Source organism: Pteropus medius, unplaced genomic scaffold, assembly GCF_902729225.1.
Source record: "Pteropus medius unplaced genomic scaffold, Ma_sr-lr_union100, whole genome shotgun sequence".
Lineage (NCBI taxonomy): Eukaryota > Metazoa > Chordata > Mammalia > Chiroptera > Pteropodidae > Pteropus > Pteropus medius.
In genome coordinates this window covers 948,326-967,705 of record NW_024348242.1, presented here as the reverse complement: position 1 = coordinate 967,705, position 19,380 = coordinate 948,326, and the positions used below count along the sequence as shown (strand labels likewise).

General features: G+C 57.0%; 1 protein-coding gene across 2 annotated transcripts in view; it reads left to right on the top strand.

Annotated features, from left to right (window-relative positions):
* The first annotated feature begins 2,991 nt into the window (after positions 1–2,991).
* Positions 2,992–19,380, top strand: part of ADGRD1 (adhesion G protein-coupled receptor D1) — a 92,553-nt gene continuing 76,164 nt past the window's right edge. Inside the window, exons 1-5 of one of the 2 annotated variants that reach the window (XM_039879211.1) lie at positions 2,992–3,908; positions 3,996–4,032; positions 9,717–9,800; positions 11,538–11,633; positions 13,208–13,330. In XM_039879211.1, coding sequence (XP_039735145.1) covers positions 3,843–3,908; positions 3,996–4,032; positions 9,717–9,800; positions 11,538–11,633; positions 13,208–13,330 — 406 coding nt within the window. In that variant the 5' untranslated portion in view covers positions 2,992–3,842. The remainder of the gene's footprint in view (positions 3,909–3,995; positions 4,033–9,716; positions 9,801–11,537; positions 11,634–13,207; positions 13,331–19,380) is intronic. The other variant, XM_039879212.1, reaches the window with a different exon arrangement.

Below are 19,380 nucleotides of genomic sequence, written 5' to 3'. Positions count from 1 at the left end.
GGGGCATCTGCAGCCCCTTCTCTGCTCTGCCGGGTCTGCTCTCAGGCTCCCAGAGGGACCCGGACCTGCCCCCCGCCCGTCCCCCCGCCTCGTTTATGGCGACGGCGTCTTTCGTAATAGGTCCCTCTTCAAGCGACGCCGCCTCTCGCAGACGGTCCCATTTCCCGTGAGTGTTGTCATCGTCCCCCGGAGCCCCAAACGTCTTCCGACTTACGGTTTTGGTTGCTCCGTCTCCTGACCGTGGGCGGGTTTTTCTTGCTTTCTCGGTCGGAATTTCAGAAGGAAGGCTGCGCGTCACACCGTTATGCTGAGGCGCGGGCACGCTCTTCTCTGCTGGGCCACCAGCGTGTGCGTGCGTGTGTGTGCGCACACCTGCGTGTATGGGCCCGTGCGAATGTGTGTGTGCGTGCCCGCATGTGTGACTGTGTGTGTTAAGTCCGTCTCGGGGAGCAGCTGGGGTGCGTTCTGTCCGCCCTGCACTCTGGGTGGGGTTCGCTTCGGCGCGGGGCGTTTCTCATCCTGCCCCACGTTCAGTTCTGGGCCAGAGTGTCCCTCAGCGTGCCGGCCTCTCCCGTTACCAGAATGCCGATTCTCGCTGGCCTGGAAGCTCGGGACAGTGGCGAGTCTGTTTTCCTGGCTGACCTCGGGCCTAGGTGGCCTGTGGCCCGGTGTCTCGGGCGGGCTTTCTCCGTGGCTCTGCCCCTCCCTGGGGACAGAGGTTGTGTCCTCTTCCTTCCTCTGGCACGCGGTTCCTGCCCTGCGCCGGGGTGTGTGTGGGGGCCGCAGCGGTCCTTCTCCGGGTGAGTTAGGACTTTGTCCTGCGGGGAGAAAGTTCTAGAGGCCGCATGCCTCTGCACAGTGGAGGCCACGCCCTTCTCCACCTGAGAGGCCGGCTGAGGGCCATACCTGCCTCCGCCCTTCCCCTGAGTATGTGCTGGGGTCCCGGGGACGCGAGCTCCCGCGCGTCCTCACTGCCAGGGTCCCCACGCCGGCCTTCCCAAGCCCGTCACAGCTCTTCCCCCGACTTCTTACCCTCGTCGGCCCATCTTCCTCCCCTCTTGGGCCAGCCCGGGTCTGTCTCTCCTTCGGGGCATCTGTCCTTGGATTCAGGCTCTGTGCGCCCCCTATGAATGCCCAGGGCTCAGGAGAGGGGCGATGATGCAGGGCAGCTGGCCGTGGTGAAGGCGTCTGCCCTCTCCCGCGCTCTGTCCTCGGAGGAGGAGGAAAAGCTTGTCGTGTTCCCATGAGGGCAGGACAGCCACTTTAGATATGAGCCTACTTGTCACTCCCCTGTTCCAGCCAGAAGAAAGGTCGGGGTCGGAGCCGCAGATCAAAGGCAGTTGGTTCCTCCGAAGCCTCTGTGGGGTCCTGTGGTCAGGTGGCCAGGCTGGGCTCGCATGAGGCCCTTCCTCGGGTGCGGGGGGACTGACAATAAAAGAAGCAAGTGTTTAAGACATGAAGGGCGTTGGACAGTGAAAAGCGACACAGAGAGAAAAGGCCGAGCAGGGCTCTGGGGAGGGGGAGCCCCGGCATCTGGATGGTATTTGGGACCAAGGAGAAGGATGCGTTGCTCGCGAAGGGGTGCACGCTTCTCCGACGCGGTCCTCAAAATCTCCGTGCTTTGGGGAAAGGCCGCTTGCGTTAAGGTGGGCGCATTTCATCTCCGCGTAGGACCCCGGAGGGGTGCGAAGCGTGTGCGGTTCGCAGGGCTCTGCAGTGTTCATCCTTAGTGGGCGCGGACGCCAGGGGGGCCTCCGCTCAGCTTGCCGATACTCAGGTTTTCCTGCTGCCGTTGAGCTGGGGTGCCCCTCAGTATCCGACAATAATTTTTATGATTAAACAATGGAGCGTCAGCTTTGTCCAGTCTTGGAAATGGGAGCGGTTGGTGCATTTAACCTTCTGTTTAATTTCTTAAGACCGGATGGGGAAAAGTCACCGTCTGCTGCCGCCAACCGCTCACTTTCTCCCTAACCAGGCAGCAGGACCTGGCTGAAAACCGACTGAAGGCAAAGATAAAGGCTGTAAACTAGCTTTCTCTGAGGCAGAGCACCCCAGGCAGCCCGATAAAGGGCGGAACAAGCAGTGTCAGGCACTTGGAGTTCACAGGTTTTCAAGGGGTGCAGATGAAAGTCCACAGAACTGTAGCCGGGCGGGAGGTTTGGGTCATCAGTCCTGATGGGTCCCGGGCTGCGGCCGCATTAAAAGGAGACCTCGCCTTGCCACATCCTTTTTTCCTCTCTCCGGAGGAGCCGAGGAGCCGAGAGGTCATTTTTTAATCCTCTTTAAGAAGGAACCTTGGATTCGGGACTTGATTCCATTTTTATTTAAAGTCAGGACAAGGAGATCGCATCAGCTAACATTTTCTGGGTGTTATTTTCTGCTTTATAACCAGCACCAGTGCCAATACCGACAGAGCGACACTGCGCTTTGCTGGGACGCAGCTAGCGTGGATGGGGTGCTGTGTTTTTCCCTGAGGGGTCTTGTATCACCCCGCCTGCCACTGCGACCCTGTGGCTGAGGGACTTCGTTCTACAGACACATTTCGGAACAGAGACGCGGTAACTCGCCTAAGAGCGCACAGCCAGTCAGTGTGGGAGGCGGTTCAGAGATGGGCATTTGCTTAAATCGCAGAGCAAATTACAGCCGTGACTATAACGATGTGTGCGTGCGTGCGTGCGTGTGTGTCTTGGCGTGTGTCCGTGTGTCGATGTGTCCGTGCGTGTGTGCGTGCCTGTGTGCGTGCGTGTTCTTGTATTTGGAATGGATCGCATAAGCTTTTGGTCTTGGGTACACTGAGGCACAGGCTGGCTAAGGATCTGACTGTTTTCGCCTCAAGGGACTGTCCTGGGTGCCGCGGGGTGACCGTGGGTCGGTGCCATTCCACAGTGTACCTCGTAAACAGTTTCGCCGCTGCTGCCCACCCTGAAAGAGTTAAAGAGGAGGGCGTGGGCAGCACTTACGGGAGCCCTGGGTGGGGTCCCCTCCCTCCTCCCTCCTCCCTCCGTGCACACAGCACCTTCTCTCATTCTCCGGCAAGCAGGGCGGCAAGCAGGGCTCAGCTGTCACCGAGTTTACAGTCTGTAGTGTTTGCGCTGACTTGGGGGGTGCCGACCAGCCGGCACCCCCACGTCCGTTTGCTCTGCTTCTGAGCCCAGGATCCTGAAGATATCCCCCACTGTTCAAACAGACTGCATTAGGACCCAGGAACGTCGCAGCCATGGGATACGGGATATAAATAGAGGACAGAACAGAATAGAGACTTTCGGAGAGAGCGGAGGAGAGAGAGAGCCTGGCTCATCACTCTCTCCACCCAGGGAGCGACCGAGGCTTGAGCCTCAGTCAGGCCAGAAGGACTCGGCTGGCCACCCGCCCACCCGCCCGGGGCGCAGGCAGGGGCTCGGGGACAAAGTTCCTTTGGAAGATCTCTTCTCTGCCAACTGCCGGGAAAAGGAGCCGTCCCAGTGGAGCTGGGGTGGAGGCAAGTGACGGCCCTTGGATAAGGAGAAGCAGGGACAGCTGGCCGCGGCCGCCGGGCTCCCCCGCACCCGGCCTTGTCGCCCTGGGGCTGCTTCTCCCCACATCCCCCACACGCTGGGCTGGCTGTCACCGCGATGCGTTTATTGATCACTGAGGACCCGCGAGTCTGGAGAGGAAGGAGCCCGCACTGACTCTCCGAACACCCGCTTCCCGCAAACTTCGGAAAAACAGCTTTTTTCCTTTCTGGAACTGTGAGCATGTGCGTCTCCCAAGGAAGTGAACGTTAACAGGGCACCGTGCGGCGACCCCCAGGAGGTGCCCAAGGCTCATCCCGGCCCTCGCCCTCGGCCTCGCCCTCGGCCACCATGAGGGAGCCGCTGCCTCTCCGCCGCTGGCGCTCCTGGCTGCTGCTGCTTTACTGCGGTTTTCAGGTAACGGCCCCACGGGGCGGCCGCCGGGCCGGGCGGGGTTCCGCCGGGAGGCCGCGCGCGTCTGACCCTGTGGTGTTTTGTGCGCAGGTGCATCGAGCCCACTCCAGGTCGCAGGCCCACCCAGGTAAGGGGGTCCCTTCCCGCGACGCGTGCGGCCCGGGCTTCCGGCCTCGTGGACGCCGGACGCCGTTCGCTGATGTCCGAGGCGTCCGGGCCGGCCCGCTATGGCCTCGTCGGGCCCTGGCAGCCGCCCGCAGCGCTTTGCCCCCCACCCCGCCCCCGGCCCCTCTGCCCGGCCGCGATGTCTGACCTCAGTGTCCCTGAGCTGTGGCTGCAGGCGCCGGTGTCTGCGCACCCAGAGCCTCTTGCTGTGGGTCGTCGGAAACCCCACGGTGAAGGAAAGGGTCCGTTCTCGGGCTAACGCTGTCCGTCCGTCCGTCCGTCCGTCCGTCTCCCATCGCGTGTGCTCAGCGCGGGCCGACGTGGGCTGACTTAGAGTTCCAGTCCTTCGGCCTCACGGCACTGTCACCCCGCTGCCACTGTCCTGTGTAGGGACCATCGACTCTCGCGGCCACACTGAGCTCACGGGCCCCCTTTCCTGTGCGGTGTGAGTCCTTGGTCTAGAAGCATCGCGGCCAGGCCTTCCCGGGGGGACAGAGGGTCACACAGTGGTCACTGAGAGCACAGGGACCGCCGTGCAGGCAGGAGGCACAGGCGCGTGGAAGGAGGGGGTGCACGTGGGCCGCGGGGCTGCGCTTGGCTGGCGGCTGCTCCCCGTTTTCTTCCTGGCTGGCGTGTGTGTGATGGACAGGCGCCCACACGAGTGTCCCCACACCCTTGCTCGGAAGCTGTAAGAGCCACCCTGAGCCATTGGTGACCCAGAGCTCTGGGGGACTGGGGGACCCCCCAGTTACCCCAAGAGCAGCCCTGCCCCCTCTGGGGACTATCCTCTAACGACCCAGCAGAAACCATGGCAGGTAGGACACGGGTCCTGGGACAGAGCCCGTGTGACGGAGGTCCCCACTGGACCGAGTGGGACGATGCCAGGCCTGGGTGGGACCTCTGCTGTGACAGGCACAGAGCTGGGACGCACTGTCCGCCAGGCTGCCGTGGGCTGCCACGTCGTGGTGGGGTGCCGTGCATCGTGGGGTGTCACCGGCTGCCTTCCACCCTCACGTGCTAGTTCAGTCTTCTGCTGACGAAGGTGTAAGGATGGAAATGTCCACATGCTCCCCGGTCCTCAGCCCTGACACCGGCATAAGGTTTCTGCGCATGGGGACGAGTATGTCACCCAGCACCGCGTGAGAGAGGGCGTGCGTGTGGGACAGCGCCCCTTCGGAAATACCAGCCTCACGCGGGGTGAAATGTCGGGGGACGCATCCTCCGCCAGCTACACCAGGCCGAGCGCATGGGGGCGAAGCCGGGAGGCAGTTCACTTGCTGGACCCTCAGCCCAAGGAGCGGCCTGGGCCAGATTTCGTTCCACATGGGAACCTGGCTCATGCCCAAACTCGGGGTGGGAAGAACCGTTTCTGGGTCCCTTAGGGAAATCACCACAATACTGGGGTTAAGAGAAATGTTACCGAAAGGAGCCGTGAGCGGGGGCCCCACAGAAACCACAGCGAAGGCGGCTGCGTCTTAACCTCGTGTCCCTTCTGCAGGTGCCCCCTGCGGGCCTGGCTCCCTCCTCGGCTGCTCCCCGTTTCCTGGCACCTCTCTCCCTCTCTACTCTCCCTCACTCCCACTTTTCAAACCTTTTATTTCCTCTCTTCCTCCTTCTTCCTTCCTTTACAGAATAACAAGGAAGCGTAGGGCAGTGAACCCCACTGCACTTGGGGAGAAGCCGAGTGCTCCCCCATCCTTCACCCGCGTCTTCTCTTCCTGCGTCTTGGACTCTGCTCGCCCCGCTTCCTCCGGCATCTCTCCGCCCTCTGGAGGCCTCCTGCGCTTCTGCTCAGGGTCAGGCGCAGGGTCCCCCACCCCCACTCCCGTGGCTCCCCAAGAAGCATCTGCTCAGGACCCGCAAACGGGCAGTGGCGCCTCATCTCGAGGGCCTCGGGGCGGGGCTGGGGGCTCCTGCGGGAGCCCGTGCGGACCTCACACAGCCGCTCAGCGCAGCGCCCTCGCTCCTACTCGCCAGCCACGTGTGTCTTTCAGAGCGGTTCGCCCGAGGCCACTGATAACACAGTGCCACCGCTCGGGGACTCACAGTTCGGAGGGAGACGGATGTGGGGAGGCCGCTGGAGTCGACAGCGGGGTCGGCACCGTAATGGAGGGGAGCTGGGGTGTCGGGCGAGCCCAGCTTCCAGGTCTCCATCTCTATCGTGTAGACAGGTGTTTGGTTTGGTAAATAAGAGAAACAACTTCCGTTCGTTCTGAGGCTTGGTGTCGTCTGTGCTGACCTGTGACCGTGCGCTGTCCCCCCAGAGACACCGCAGCGCACCGTGGTGGAGAGGACACCGGGGCCCAGCTTGCCGCCTCCCACGTGCTCATGGACGGAGGGGAGGCCCCGACAGGGGACCGGGACGCACCCACCTCGGCCTTGGCCGCCGGCTGCCCGGCTCCTGGCTCCACGCCCACGACAATGCCACGGCATTGGGCCGGACAGCGGCCGCAGTCCTGACGGGCTGCCCCTCTCGCCGTGGCCCTGGGACCCCGTGGCGTGTCACCTGGGGTCCCGACGAGTCTGTGCCCGTGCCTTCCGGGCTGGTGACTGTGGCCGCCGGCCCCAGGCGTAATGCAGTCTGCGGCCCCTTCTCATTTCCTTCCAGTCTGTGGGCTCACTCGGTGTGGCTAGTCACAGACACCCGGGGCACTCAGGGGATCTGAGGGGCAGTGACCTGGAGAGCAGGCGCTGGGGCGATCTCAGCCACCCTTTCTGTCACTGGCTCCGATGGGCGCTGGCCAGCTCGGGGACGAGCCTTTCTGTGTGGACGAGACACCTTCCCTGTGCTCGCTCAGCCCTGCAGATGAACCCCAGACACTGAGGTGGAGCGTCTCAGTTTTCATCCGAAAACTTCACGTGGGCGTTCGTTACCTGTGGGTTATCCTAATCGTAAACAAGTCCTCCGATACTTTTAAAATCAGTGACGGTGCAAACGTCCACGCAGAACGCAAACGTAATGAAACGACGGCCCCTTCTGACCCCTGACGCCCGGTCCCTCCATTTCCTCGGCCCCCCAACACTGCCGCCGGTCTGGGGCGTCCACGCCAACATCTCTCTCTCTTCCTTTCACCGTCTTTGCTCCCCGACCCAAACAGCTGTTTCCACAAAGAGCTCATAGTACCTTTTTTTCTCACCTTGATCTTTTTAAACGTCACGATCCCACCCAGAGACCGCCGCATCTACCAGCACGTGCGCATCGGCCGCCTCGTTCGTCCAAGCCCCCGCCCGTCCGTGGTGCAGGTGCTTGTACGTGTTCACCCAGCCTCCTGTCAGTGAGCGTTTACGCTGTTGGCAGGTTCCTGATGCTACATATAAAAAAAAAACAACCCTTCCTCACACAAATGTCTTGATCACGTGCGCGAGTGTATCTCTAGAACAAATTCCTGGGAGCGGAGTTCCTCCATCAAAGGGAACGCACGCCTGAAGTTTGGGTAGAAGTTGCCATACTGCTCCCTAGAAAGGCCGTCCTGATCTAACTGCCGCCAAAAAACAGGGAGAATTTGCCGGCTCGTGTATCTAACGTTTCGTTCGCCCGTCTGACAGGCAGACCGCGATGGGCTAGCTCGTCGTGCTTTTAACACGCTTTTTAAAACGACGAGGAAAGTCAAACATCTTTTCAGGCGTTTAAAAAATAATTCACATTTCTTTTTCTTTGAACTGTCTGTCCGTGGACGTCCTCTGCCCTAGCGTTCTGTTGGTTTAAATTTCCTCAATAATAGGAGTTTTATTAATCTAATAAATGTAGCACCTCTAAAAAGGGATCAGTACATTTGCATCCTACATGTTATATAAACATCATTCCCCAGTTCGATTTAGCTTGCTTTGTTTTTCTGCACAGACGTTTAAAAAATTCATGTAGTCAGATTTACAGCCTGTTTTCCTCAGAAGCTTTTCCGCTTTGTTGCATTTAATTTTCTCTCCATGAGAGGTCGTTCTCGTTTAAAGAGGTAGGGGTCTTATTATTTTTTGAGATTGCTAACCGGTTCAAATAACTTTTGTCGAGTAACATTTTCCCTCGGGTTTGAAATGCCACCTTTTCCATAGACCGCGTTTTCTCGTGCGCTTGGGGACATTTAGGGGTATTTCCCCTGACCTGTCTGTCTGCGTGTGTCACCAAACCTCCTTCATCGTTGTGGCTTCACACCTGCCCGCTGGTCTGAGTCTCCCGCCGGATTTTCTCTACTCCTTCTTCTTCTTTATTTACTTTTCTATAGATGCTCCACAGTCAGCTTTCGCCCTCGCGGTAAACTCAGCATTTTTACAACCAATTTCCTAATATTTATGGATAAATTACAGTACAGTTAATATTTCACGTTTTTGAGTGTCTTTTCCAAGAATAGGTTAAGTCCTTCATTTCCTCGAGGGTTCTTTTATGTTTCTCAGTATTATTCTTTTCTTCTTAAGAATTTTGTACAGTTCTCATTCTTTTGTTCTCGAATGTGCTTTCTTTATTAGATAAATTTATAAAAGAGAACTTTTCTTGGTGTTTTTTTTTGAGCATTACTATTCGAATGCAGGGAAGCAGCTGACATTTGCATATTCAATCCATCTCAGCCTCCTCGATAAATTCTCTCGTCGTCTGTAACGGTTTTTTCACTTACCAAATTCTTTTCTTATTTGTAATGGTTTTTTATTTTCATTACCAAGCACACATCATTTGAAAATAATGATCATATTATCTTCTCTTTAAAAATTTTTATTACGACGAATAGCACAGAGATTACTTTATCAGTGCTCAGTGTTCTGTGATCTGGCAGACATTTAGGGCAGCTGATTATTGTTTAGTCATCCGGACCTTCATGTGCGTCCCAGGAGCTCGTCACAGAGAACTGACCCAGAGGAGACACAGAGAGGGGCTGAGTAGGGGACGCTGCGGCCCCCCAGGGGACCATTACCCAAACCCGATAGGAAGGCTGGCTAGCAGTAAATAAATGAGATAACACACACGGCATCCGGTGAGAAGAACACACTGGAAAGGAACATATCTGCACAAAATTATGTCTACTTAACGCGCGAGGATCCCCAAGGAGATTGCGAAAGGATTAATGCTTAGTGTGCAGGGAATGGAGAGGGAAGAGGCCACGTCGAGAGAGGCCGGATGGGAACGTCGCTTCTGAAACTAGGTGCTGGTGGTCGCCGAGGAAGCTTCTTATTCCTCGTCCCTCCAGGTCGGCTAGGAACGGCTGTCCTACAGGTTGCATTCGGACGACACGTGGTCTGCCTGCCTCTGGCACGGGATCGGTGCTGGTTACCCGCTCTGCTTTTCAACCTTCTTCCTTTCCCTCGTCCGATGGCATCAGGCATTTCTTCCAAATGATATTAAACAGTGATGTGATGATGATATTCACGTCTCTTTCCTGATGCTAATGGGTCCAGTGTTGTTCCATTAAGCGTGTTGGCTTTATTTTCTTTGGTTAAGAGGTATCTGTCTGTCCCTATTTATCATGTTTTATTCTATTAAGGAAATAGTCATTGATTTTTAATTTCTTAAGATGTAAAAAAAAAACCCCGGGAGAGTGTCCTGAAGTGATTTAGATGCCCTTTGGCGTGTCCTGTGGTCACCTCGCGAGGCAGGTGGCGAGTGTCCTCTGTGCTCAGTGCTCTCCCCGCTTCTGGTAACTTAATGGCCTTACTCTCCCCCAGGCTTTGAGGTCTTGGCCTCTGCTTCCCATTACTGGCCGCTGGAGCACGTGGACGGGATCCATGAGCTACAGGAAACAGCTGGAGGTGAGCGCCCCCGAGGACACGGGGTGGGGGGATCGGGGGTCAGGGCCACCGGGAGAGACAGCAAACGGCACCGACTTCGAAGGCACGACGGTGGAGGTCAACACACACCCGACCATTGCCGTGCCAAAGTATCTTGCGAGAAATTTTTCACATTTTTATGATTAAAGGACAGGACTCATGATTCAAAACATTATTAAAATGGGCGCTTCCCCCAACGACCTGAAAACGGAATCTGCTGTCTTAAGCGTTATGCTCTAGATGACGGATCAGTCCACACATGGGCCCAGAGGTGGGCGAGTTCTCTGGGGAGGCAGCTCTGGCACCGGCTACGTGCCTGCCCGAACGGCGCCCGGTGCCGAAGGTGGGGCCAACTCAGACGAACTCGCCTGTTTGTGGGTCATGGTCTCACCGAACAAAGGAGCCCCGATTGTGTCTATACTGGTCTTTTTTTTTTTTGTAAACCCCATATACTTCTGATTACTAGGCTTTCCACACCAGCATGTCGGTATTTGACGTACTCCGGTGACTTCAGGCGCTGCCATAAATTGCCGCCGAAAGTTCTAAAACGTTTCCCTTAAAAATCTGCAAATCGAGAAGTGTCACAGATGAGGGCCACACTCCTGGCGTCCTTGGAGTAGAGGCAGTGAAGGCATGAGGTGGCGGGGGCGGCCGCAGAGAGACACCGCCCCACAGCGCCCCCAAACAGCAGGCCCGTGCTTCGTCCCCGTGACATTTATTGTGTGACTCGCTTCGGTTAAGATAAGCCGTTCCCCTTGTTACAATCTAATTTTCTTTTCTCGGGGCCTTTATTTCAAAGCCTTCGAAAAGAGAGCCTTCTCCAAGTGGAAATGCATTATGAAAGTGGCTTATTGTTTAGGATGCAGAAACTAAAATTTTAAGAGTTATTTCACACAAGAGCTCAAATAACCACCAGTCTATGTCCCTACCCACCTCCTCAACTCAGCTCATTGCCGCGGTCCAATCAGTAACTCGTGGTGTTTGGAAAACCCTTACCTGTGAAAGATTCTTCCAATAAGGTGGTGTGATTACTCAGACACAGTTACACTGTGCTTAAATTTTGTTAAATTTACCGGAAATTAATCTCCCGTAAAAGCCTTAGGTATATCGGTGCCCGCCCCGAGCTTGAATTCAAGCTCTCACATGATGGAGCGTCCACTGGCTTCTGTATCGCGGCCATTCCTTGTGGCCATAGCGCTGTGCCGGCCGGTTTCCATTTGATTACGGGCTTAAGACAAAATAACAATAACAAAGAACAGAGTGCGTGAGCACACTTTGCTTCTGGGGACAGCTGAATGGCTTTGGAAAGCGTTTCACGGACATGCGGCTCCGTTATGTGTTGTTGGATCCTCTGTCGTTTGTCCATTTGTCATAATATCGCATAGTCGTTTTCATGCTGTGTTTCTGATTTATCGGTTCTTGTGACATCACCACCGTTAGTTAATCCATTCGCTATGGGTGTCCTACGGCCGAGTTCCATCTCATATCTCTCAACCAAGTGTCCGAGTGGGAGTTGGAGCCAGCAAATGGGAACCAAAGTTTGTGGCCCAATTCAGCGGCCACCACACCGAAGCTCTGGGAGCAAACGGGGACGGGGGAGGCGGGGCTCGGAGACGGGACGCACACGGGCGGCCCGCGTCGCGTTGAGAGATATGTTGGCCGCGTTTGTTTTTTGTGTCACTCATTTGTTGTGCTTTTTTTTGTTGCTGTTTCTCCCAGCGTTACGAACCCACAACCTCACTGTGCTCCCTTCCCGTAACTCTGCCTTTGTGTCTGCCAATGACTCTGCCTACTCAAATCTGTCTGCAACCGTAGGTGAGCACGTGTCTCCTTCCGTCCCACCTTCTGTCGTGCTGGGGTCTGCGGTGAATGTGAAGGCCGGTTCGATCTGGTTCTGTGTGAGTTCGCTGAGTCTCGGCTGGCAAACGCACACATCCCCAAGGCAAGAGCAGCAGACCCGGGGTCTCAAAAATAACTGCCTGGGGCAAGGTCTGAAGGGTGCATCAGAGGCGCCTACAAGCTTCCACGTGACCAGGCTCTTGCAAACCAGCTGGTTGTTTTCAGAACAAAACTGACATAAGATGAGAGATTGTCTAATAATAGAAATTGTTTGGATTTTAAATGGATTCTATTCTTTGGGGGAGGAAAGGCATGCCCTGTTAATGGAAAGTTAAAGTTGATTTTAAAATACCTCATAAAAATGTTGGTCTCTCACAGGCATTAACATCAGCATTCTTCTGTAGCTAGAATTTTTTTTTTAATCATTAGAAGCTGTTTCATAAAACACACACCCACAAGAGTCATGGTTAAATTATTATCTTATTTAATAACCTCCAGAGCCCATATGTTTTACATTTTTCCTGCATAGCTCAAAGCAAAATTGTAACGGCGACTGTGGCATCTGTCTGACCAGGACAGAAAGTCGGTCCAGATAGTGTAGGTGTCAGCTCATGATCTTTTTTCAACATACAACTGATTGTTCTTTCAGCTGTGAGGTGTCCGGCTTCCAAAATTAATTTTGCCCATCAGGCTGGTTTAGGAGGTTGTCCAGCCCAGTCCAATTATGTAATTCTAGGCGCCCATCTAGGCAAATGCCCGTGGGGCAAAGGAGGTATCGAGGTGACTTTGACCCCATTAACGAGAAAGGCCTGACGGCTCTCGGTTTTATTGTCTCTCACTTACCTACCGAGTCTGTAAACCATTTACGAGAGTCTCACACCATCAGAGACGGTCGCAGTGGGAAAGAGACAGAACAAGATCATGACAGAGAAGTGCCAGGGCTCAGAGCCGCGGGGTCTTGCAGGTGGCAGGCTCTTTTGGGACGATTTGAAATGCGACTCTGGGTTTTCCTCCTGGAGTTTGAAAATGGGTTCTTTACAAACCATGGATTCCCATGTTTAGGGTCAGGGGCTCTCAGTTAGAACTCGGAAAGAGAGAGGGGGTTCAGGTGTGGTTTTGTGGTCACAGTCATGTCTGAGAGTTTCACCTGGCGAGTGTAGTGTGCAGGCGGCCGTGGGAAGGGCTCAGGACACTGTCGATGGAATTAAAGCTTAGGCATTATATAGTATATAAATATTACAATCATAACGTCCTTATAGTATCATAAGTATCATGTACCAGTATAATATTAGTAAATATGATAGATATGCATAGACCTTGATCGATTCTTTAATAGTCATGTCAACTTACAAATTACTTATAATTTACTTATTAATGACTGTGTATTAAGGAAGGCTAACATCAGTATTACATTATGCATGATATCAGAGATCTTTAGTCGTACGTGCGGACGGTACGATGTACTCATTGTGTAAGCTGCACGTCTGACGAGCCTTTACGCTGCCGACGTCATGAGACTAACGGATGGTGCTGCCAACCTTCTCACGCAGATCTCGTGGAGGGCAAGGTCAACAAGGGCATTTATCTCAAGGAGGAGAAAGATGTCATGCTTCTCTACTACGGCAGGTACCAGACGTCCTGCATCAACAACCCGGCCCGGTGCGGCCCCGAAGGTGAGCATGTGGCCCCCGTGGCAGTTTCTTTACGCTTCTTTGGTTGTCAGGTAGCGTCTGCTCCTCTGGGCGGTGGCAGATGTGACCGCGCGTTCTCGTCCGTTGCAGAATTCGTGAGAAGCGTCACGTACGGGCTGGAGGCGGGTGGAGGATGGGGCGCAGGCACCTGGAATTCTAACAGGAGACCCGTCTTAGAGTAAAATTCATCTTACAGCGAGATCAAAGCATTTAATTGTGTAGAGAGATAGAAAAAGACCCTCCATAAAAAACAGATGCAGCGGTGTCCGGGGGCGTTTGGGGGTGAGCTGGCCGCGTGGCTCACACTTGAGACCGGGGTGTTGACGGTGGCCCTGGCCGGGGCGTGCGGAGAGAGCCGGCTGGGCGGCGGTCGCAGGCCCGAGATTCAAACACGGCCACGGACACAAGGCCTGTGTGGGAAAGGGTGACGGGAGCCGGCCCTCCCTGCTCCCCTGTGAGGAGCGACCTGCTGTCGTGCGCACCTGAGCCCGAGACAGGGGACATCCGGGCGACACGTCCCCGCCTCTGGGAAGCTGATCTCTGCCGAGCCTTCGCCACCCGAGGCAAAAGGAAAACCTGTCTCCGGGCAAGAGCGTAGCGCGGGCCTCCCTGGAAGCTCTCGCGCTGTTGGGACATCCGAGGGCCTCGCCGAGACTGTCACGTGCACCGCTCCGGGACGCACAGACGGACGGACACACGGACGGCTCTCCAGCGAAGACAGGAAAAGCTCAACAGGGCGAAAACACGTGGAGGGCGCGCTTCGGATTCTGCAGAACCCAGAGTTTGCGGGATGGTTCCGAGGGCGGCCTCCGAGAGAAAAAGGCCGTTCGATGCCCGGCCGTTCTCGAAGGTTCACCCAAGGACACACCGTCCGTGTTCCTCAAATCCCAAGGCCGTCTCCTGCAACCCCCAGGACCAGCGAGCGCACAGAGCAGGAAGGGCCCTTCCCGGAATGTTCTAGCACCTCGTTCCACCCGGTGCCCGCACGCCTGGAGGGCTCAGCTCCATGTTACTTTGGCAGGTGGGGTTCCAGAGTGGGCGACTTCCTGCCCCTGTGCCTGTCGCCCCCTGCACAGTCCCTGTCCCCAGGCCACGGTGGGTGATGGCCCGATGGTCATCTGCTTTCCTCCCTTGGCCGTTGTGTCTGTGAGGTGGGACCGCGTCTGCCGTGGCCGCCGCTGTGTTTTCAGGGATGAAAATCAGCACCGTAGATGCCTAGTTCGTATTTCTTGAACAGACACATCGAATCTATCTTCCTGAGGCTTACGTCCCTTTGAACACGGCCCGTCATCTGCTTGATGAATGGCCGCTTGGTTATTGCCAGCGACCGCTGCTCACTGTTTCATCTTCGTGCCCCCCGCCCCCCGCTCCCCCGGCCACAACTTGAGAGGTCGTTTCTGATCTGGACTAAATTCTGTCTCAAGTGACTTCCACCCTCCGCTTCTGAGTCTAGTTCAACCCGAACCGTGGGGACCCCAGGAAAGACCGTCTTCCTGTGTTACCCCTCAGCGCTCCCCCCACCCCCGGGACGTCCTCCGCTTATGGACGCCTAGAAGGCCGCTGAGGCTCTGCAGCCCCGCCTGGAAAATCTCACCATTTGTTTCTCCTTCTTCTCAGCTTTGAGATGGCTTTCCCCCTTTGCTCGGGTCACTAAATTTAAAAAACTGTTGACAAAATGCCAAACTATTTGCAGGATAGAGTTTCAGGAAAGAAGCTTCTAGAGGGGGCTGGCGGATAGGACCTGGGCCTGGATCCAGCCTGTCTTCCTCAGACGCCCTGGGGCTATGTATGGGGACACCAGCACTCCTGGTGGAGCAGGTGGCCTCAGGAGAAGTGTTCACTGGGCACCCGCACTTGACAGGCGCGGACACCGAGGTCCCGTAGGGGCGGAGACGTGCCTATAGCCACATGTCCCAGCGCCATTCACAGGCTGCTGGTGGCGGGGTCAGCTGTAGGGAGCGTTAAAAACAGACATTCCCAGGCTGCAGCCCGGTCCCGCTGAGCCAGCACCTCCGTGGGCGGGCCTGGGAACGAGTATTTTAGCCAGGGCTCCAGGCGATCCACAGGGACCGTGTCTCAGAACCGGCCAAGGCTGACTCGGTCCCGCCAGGTTCTCGGTGGCCTCACGATGGCGCTCTCTGTCTTCGTACTTCCACTGGCTTTCCGTGGGACGACTGGGTCTGAACGGCCTCCCTCGCCGTGTTCCCAGAAACAGCCTCTCACAGGCTCTAAGTATTTTTTTTTAAACAATTATCCAGCTCCTACTCAAGAGGACACTTCATTTTAAAACTCCACAGTTCCGACCGGTCTTAACAAATCAGAAAATCCGCAGTCTTCCCCGCCCACCTGGCAGCCGACGGTTGGAGTCGCGTGACAGTCCCCTCTGGGCAGGTGCGTGGTGTCCACGTTCCGTCTGTCGCTGACACCCCAAGGTCCCCCTTGTGGAGATGAGGGTGGCACCACTCCCCAGGCTGGAGAGAAGTGAGGGCCTGGAGGGGCCTCGCCGGACGACCCCGACTCCGCCCGGCGACTTCTCCCCGTGTCAGAGAACACACGTGCTGCCCTGTGGTGACGGGTCACAGCGGCCACGGGACGCGTGCACGGACGCACAAGCGCGCACCCCCTCCCGACTGAGTCGGTGGCCCGTCCCCCCGGCTCCCGGCCACTGCGGCCTCACCAGCCCACGTCCCGCCTCTCTGTGCCCGTCCGTGCCGTGTCTGTCCTTCCCCCAAACCGACGTCAGGTTGGCTCCTTAAACGGTCCTGCCGCAGCGTGCCACCGTCCCCTCCAGCTCCTGGTCCCAGGGTGACTCGCTCCGGGAGCCTCCCTCGGCCTTCAGGTTAGACAGTGCCCTGCAACGCACCTGGTGGCCTGTGTCTCCTTGATGCTCATCGTGGTCGTCACTGTAGACGCCTGTGTGTGACTGTTCGGTGTCCATCACCCTCCCGCCCCCCGTGCCCTGCGCAGACTGAGTCCCAGCGGCCCAGGGCCTCAGGGTCTGCCAGCCTTTCTGTCCCCAGACCCTCGCTCATGCTGTCTGCTGTGTCGGCCACTCAGCAAGTATTTGTTGAACAAATGAATGAATAAATGAATGAATGAGGGTGTCACTACGGTGTCTGAATGCTAGTGTACCCCTCAAATTCGTAACTGAGACCTTACTCCAAGGCGGTGGCCTTCGGAGGTGGGTCCTCACGGGGTTGGGTTCTCGCGGGGTGGGGTTTGGCTTTTACGAGAAGTGGCGGAGGTCGCTTGTATGAAGCAGGGCTGTGGGAGCCCCTCGCCAGGGAGCCACCAGCACTGGCACCCCCGTCACGGACATCTAGCTTCCGGATCCGGGAGAAGAAGCATCTGCTGCTGAAGGCCCCAGTCTGAGCTTTCAGTCACGGCCACCCGAGCTGATGACACAGGTGTCACACAAGGCCGGACCTCACTTGAGAGGGAATGTGGTGGCATTGGCTCCTGATGCCCTTGGCTATCCATTCCAGAACGTTCCAGAGCCTGCTCTTCTGGCTCGGGGCAGGCGTCATGGAAAAGTGCTTTCAGGGAGCAGCCAGAGTCAACAATGTGTGAATAAACACCTATCTTCCGATGGCATCGCTTCGTAGGTGGACACGTGTCGCACAGGCCGGAGCCGTGGACGCCTGTGGGCAGGGGAGAGGCAGGGTCTCCAATGCCCTGCACCCAAAGCGGGAGTGCGGGAGGAAGCAGGGAGCCACGCACCCCTCCCTGGGGTGGCCTCTGCGGGACGTCAGGGTCAGGAAGGGGATGTGTCCTCTGGTGACTGGCAAGTGTGAGCTAGAGGCCTCAGCACCAGGGACTCACCTGGACGAGGCTGAAGCAAGAAGGGGGTCGACTGGCTTGTGGAGCTGGATGGCTTCAGGTAAGGCTGCCACCAGCACCCGCTGCCACCAGCAGCCCGGACTCGGCAGCGCCAGTCAGGGCTTGCCTCGGCCTCCGCAGCTCTGCTGTGCTCGGCGGGGCCGTTCTCAGTGGGGCCGTCACGAAGCTGCAGCCACAGCGGCCTAGACCGGACTCATTTGGGCCCCGATGTGGCCTTCCTCACCACCATCCTGGGCACCCCGAGATTGTCTGCCTGTCTGTCTCCAGCCGCACAGCCTGGACCTCCGCCACGCTGCTTAGAGCTGCCGGACAGTCGCTGACCGCCCTGGAGCTTGGCTTGAGTCGCTTCTGCTGTCCCCTCTGGGCCGGGTCGGACAGAGCAGGTGGAGGGGCTGGATGGGGAGGGGCGGGGCCATGCATGAGAGCAGACAGGACAGGGACGTGGTGTCATCTCTGAAAACTCCGGGCGGCCTCAGCTGGGTGCAGGGGCCTGAGCGACTCCTCAGAAACCCCTGTGCATCGCTCTGGCCCTGTCCCCCTGCCCTCCGGGTGGGGTGCAGGGTCCGTCCACCTCGGCGCCGGTCACCGTGACCGAGCCAGCCCGGGGTGCGCGGCTGGCCCCACAGAGGAGGACACGCGAGTGGGGAGGAAGCTTCTCCCAGGGAGCATGGCGGTGCTGCTCCCGGGCGGGGACGCTGGGTGCCAGGCCGGGACACCCCTGCAGAGCACCTTGCTCCCCGCACACCCACCCCCGTCCCGCCCACCGCAGAGATACAGCCAGCGCGGTCTGGGCGGCAGGACGTGCTCGCCTGGCCGGGCCTGTGGTGGGCGTCTCACCTGGAGTTCCTGGGGCTCTTCTCTGTCTAATTCAGTGAGCGGACCCCAAAATCCCTGTCTCCCAGGGAAGGGCACAGCGCAGCGGGCACGGCGCAGCCTCCAGGGCCAGCCGCCTGGTCACCGTGCTCCCCCGCTCTGCCCTGAAACGTGGGGACCACTGCAGCACCTCCTTTACTGGGCTGTTGGGAGGTCGAGAGTTAATACATGTAAAATCCTTACGACGGCTGATCGTGGGTCGCACCCACCCGACTTCTTAAAACCAGACTGTGCTTTTCTGTCTGTTAAACGCATCACAAACATCCGCCCCGCGCTCCCCGCCCCGGATTGCCTTGTGTCTTTTGCCTTTGCCGTGGCAAATTCTTTGCCTCGCGGGATTTTATAAAGCCGACGCACTCAGATTCATGCTTCTTTTCTTGTGACATCTGGATGGTTGCTTTTTGCTTTTTGCTTTTTTCGCCTTGTTGAGAAAGACTTTCCCTCCCCGTGCTTTTCGGATGAGTTAGGGTCTTGTGCTCCAAAGAAGAGAAACGCATCGAGTCGCCTCGTCAAGAGCGTGCGGATTCGTTTTCCTTCAGATCTTCCCTTTTCGTGGCGCCGATGTCCGGTGCGTGAAGCAAGCTCCCCGAAAACGCTGACGCAGGAAGCTCGTTCCACCTGTTACACAACCTGACGACGGACGGACGGTGCCGGTTCAGTTCCCGCCGTGCCGCAGGGGGACGCGGTGACCTGCAGGCAGGGGCACCGGCGACCGAAAGCACCGTCTCCTTTGCCTTCTCTCGCCCGCCCCTAACTCCAGGCCAGATGCTTCATTTTTATTTTTCTTCCTGGACAGAAAGACATTCGGCCAAGACAAGATTGAATGAAAGAAATTTTCAAAAGCAGCAAAGTGTTTGGGAAAAAAAAAAAATCCAGCCGGGAATTCGTTTCATAACCAAAATTTCACAATGCGCTGTGTTCGTTCTCCTGGGAGATTGGTTGGTTCTGGGGGAGGAGAGGCTCGGCGGGGGGCGGGGGGAGGTGCTGGGGACTCAGCACGTGGCCGACAGAAGTGGTGGGGACCCCGCCTTTGAGTCCCCAGCAGCCAGCTTTGCAGGGACAGCACAGGTGCCCTTTGAGTGACCTTCTGAAGTCCCACCCTCCCCCGTGGTGACCCACATCGCAGGGCCCTGGTGAGAGACGCGTGCTCCCAAGTACCCCCATGACTTGGGGTTCCCCTCTGAGCCTTTCTGAGGTCAAGAAAAGGAGAGACCCCTTCCTTTTTTATTGTAATTTGTTTAGGTTCCTCTTATGTTTAAAAAGAAAACGGAGAAATTCTCAACCAGGGGTAGAAGATTATGTATTTTTTATGTGCCTCC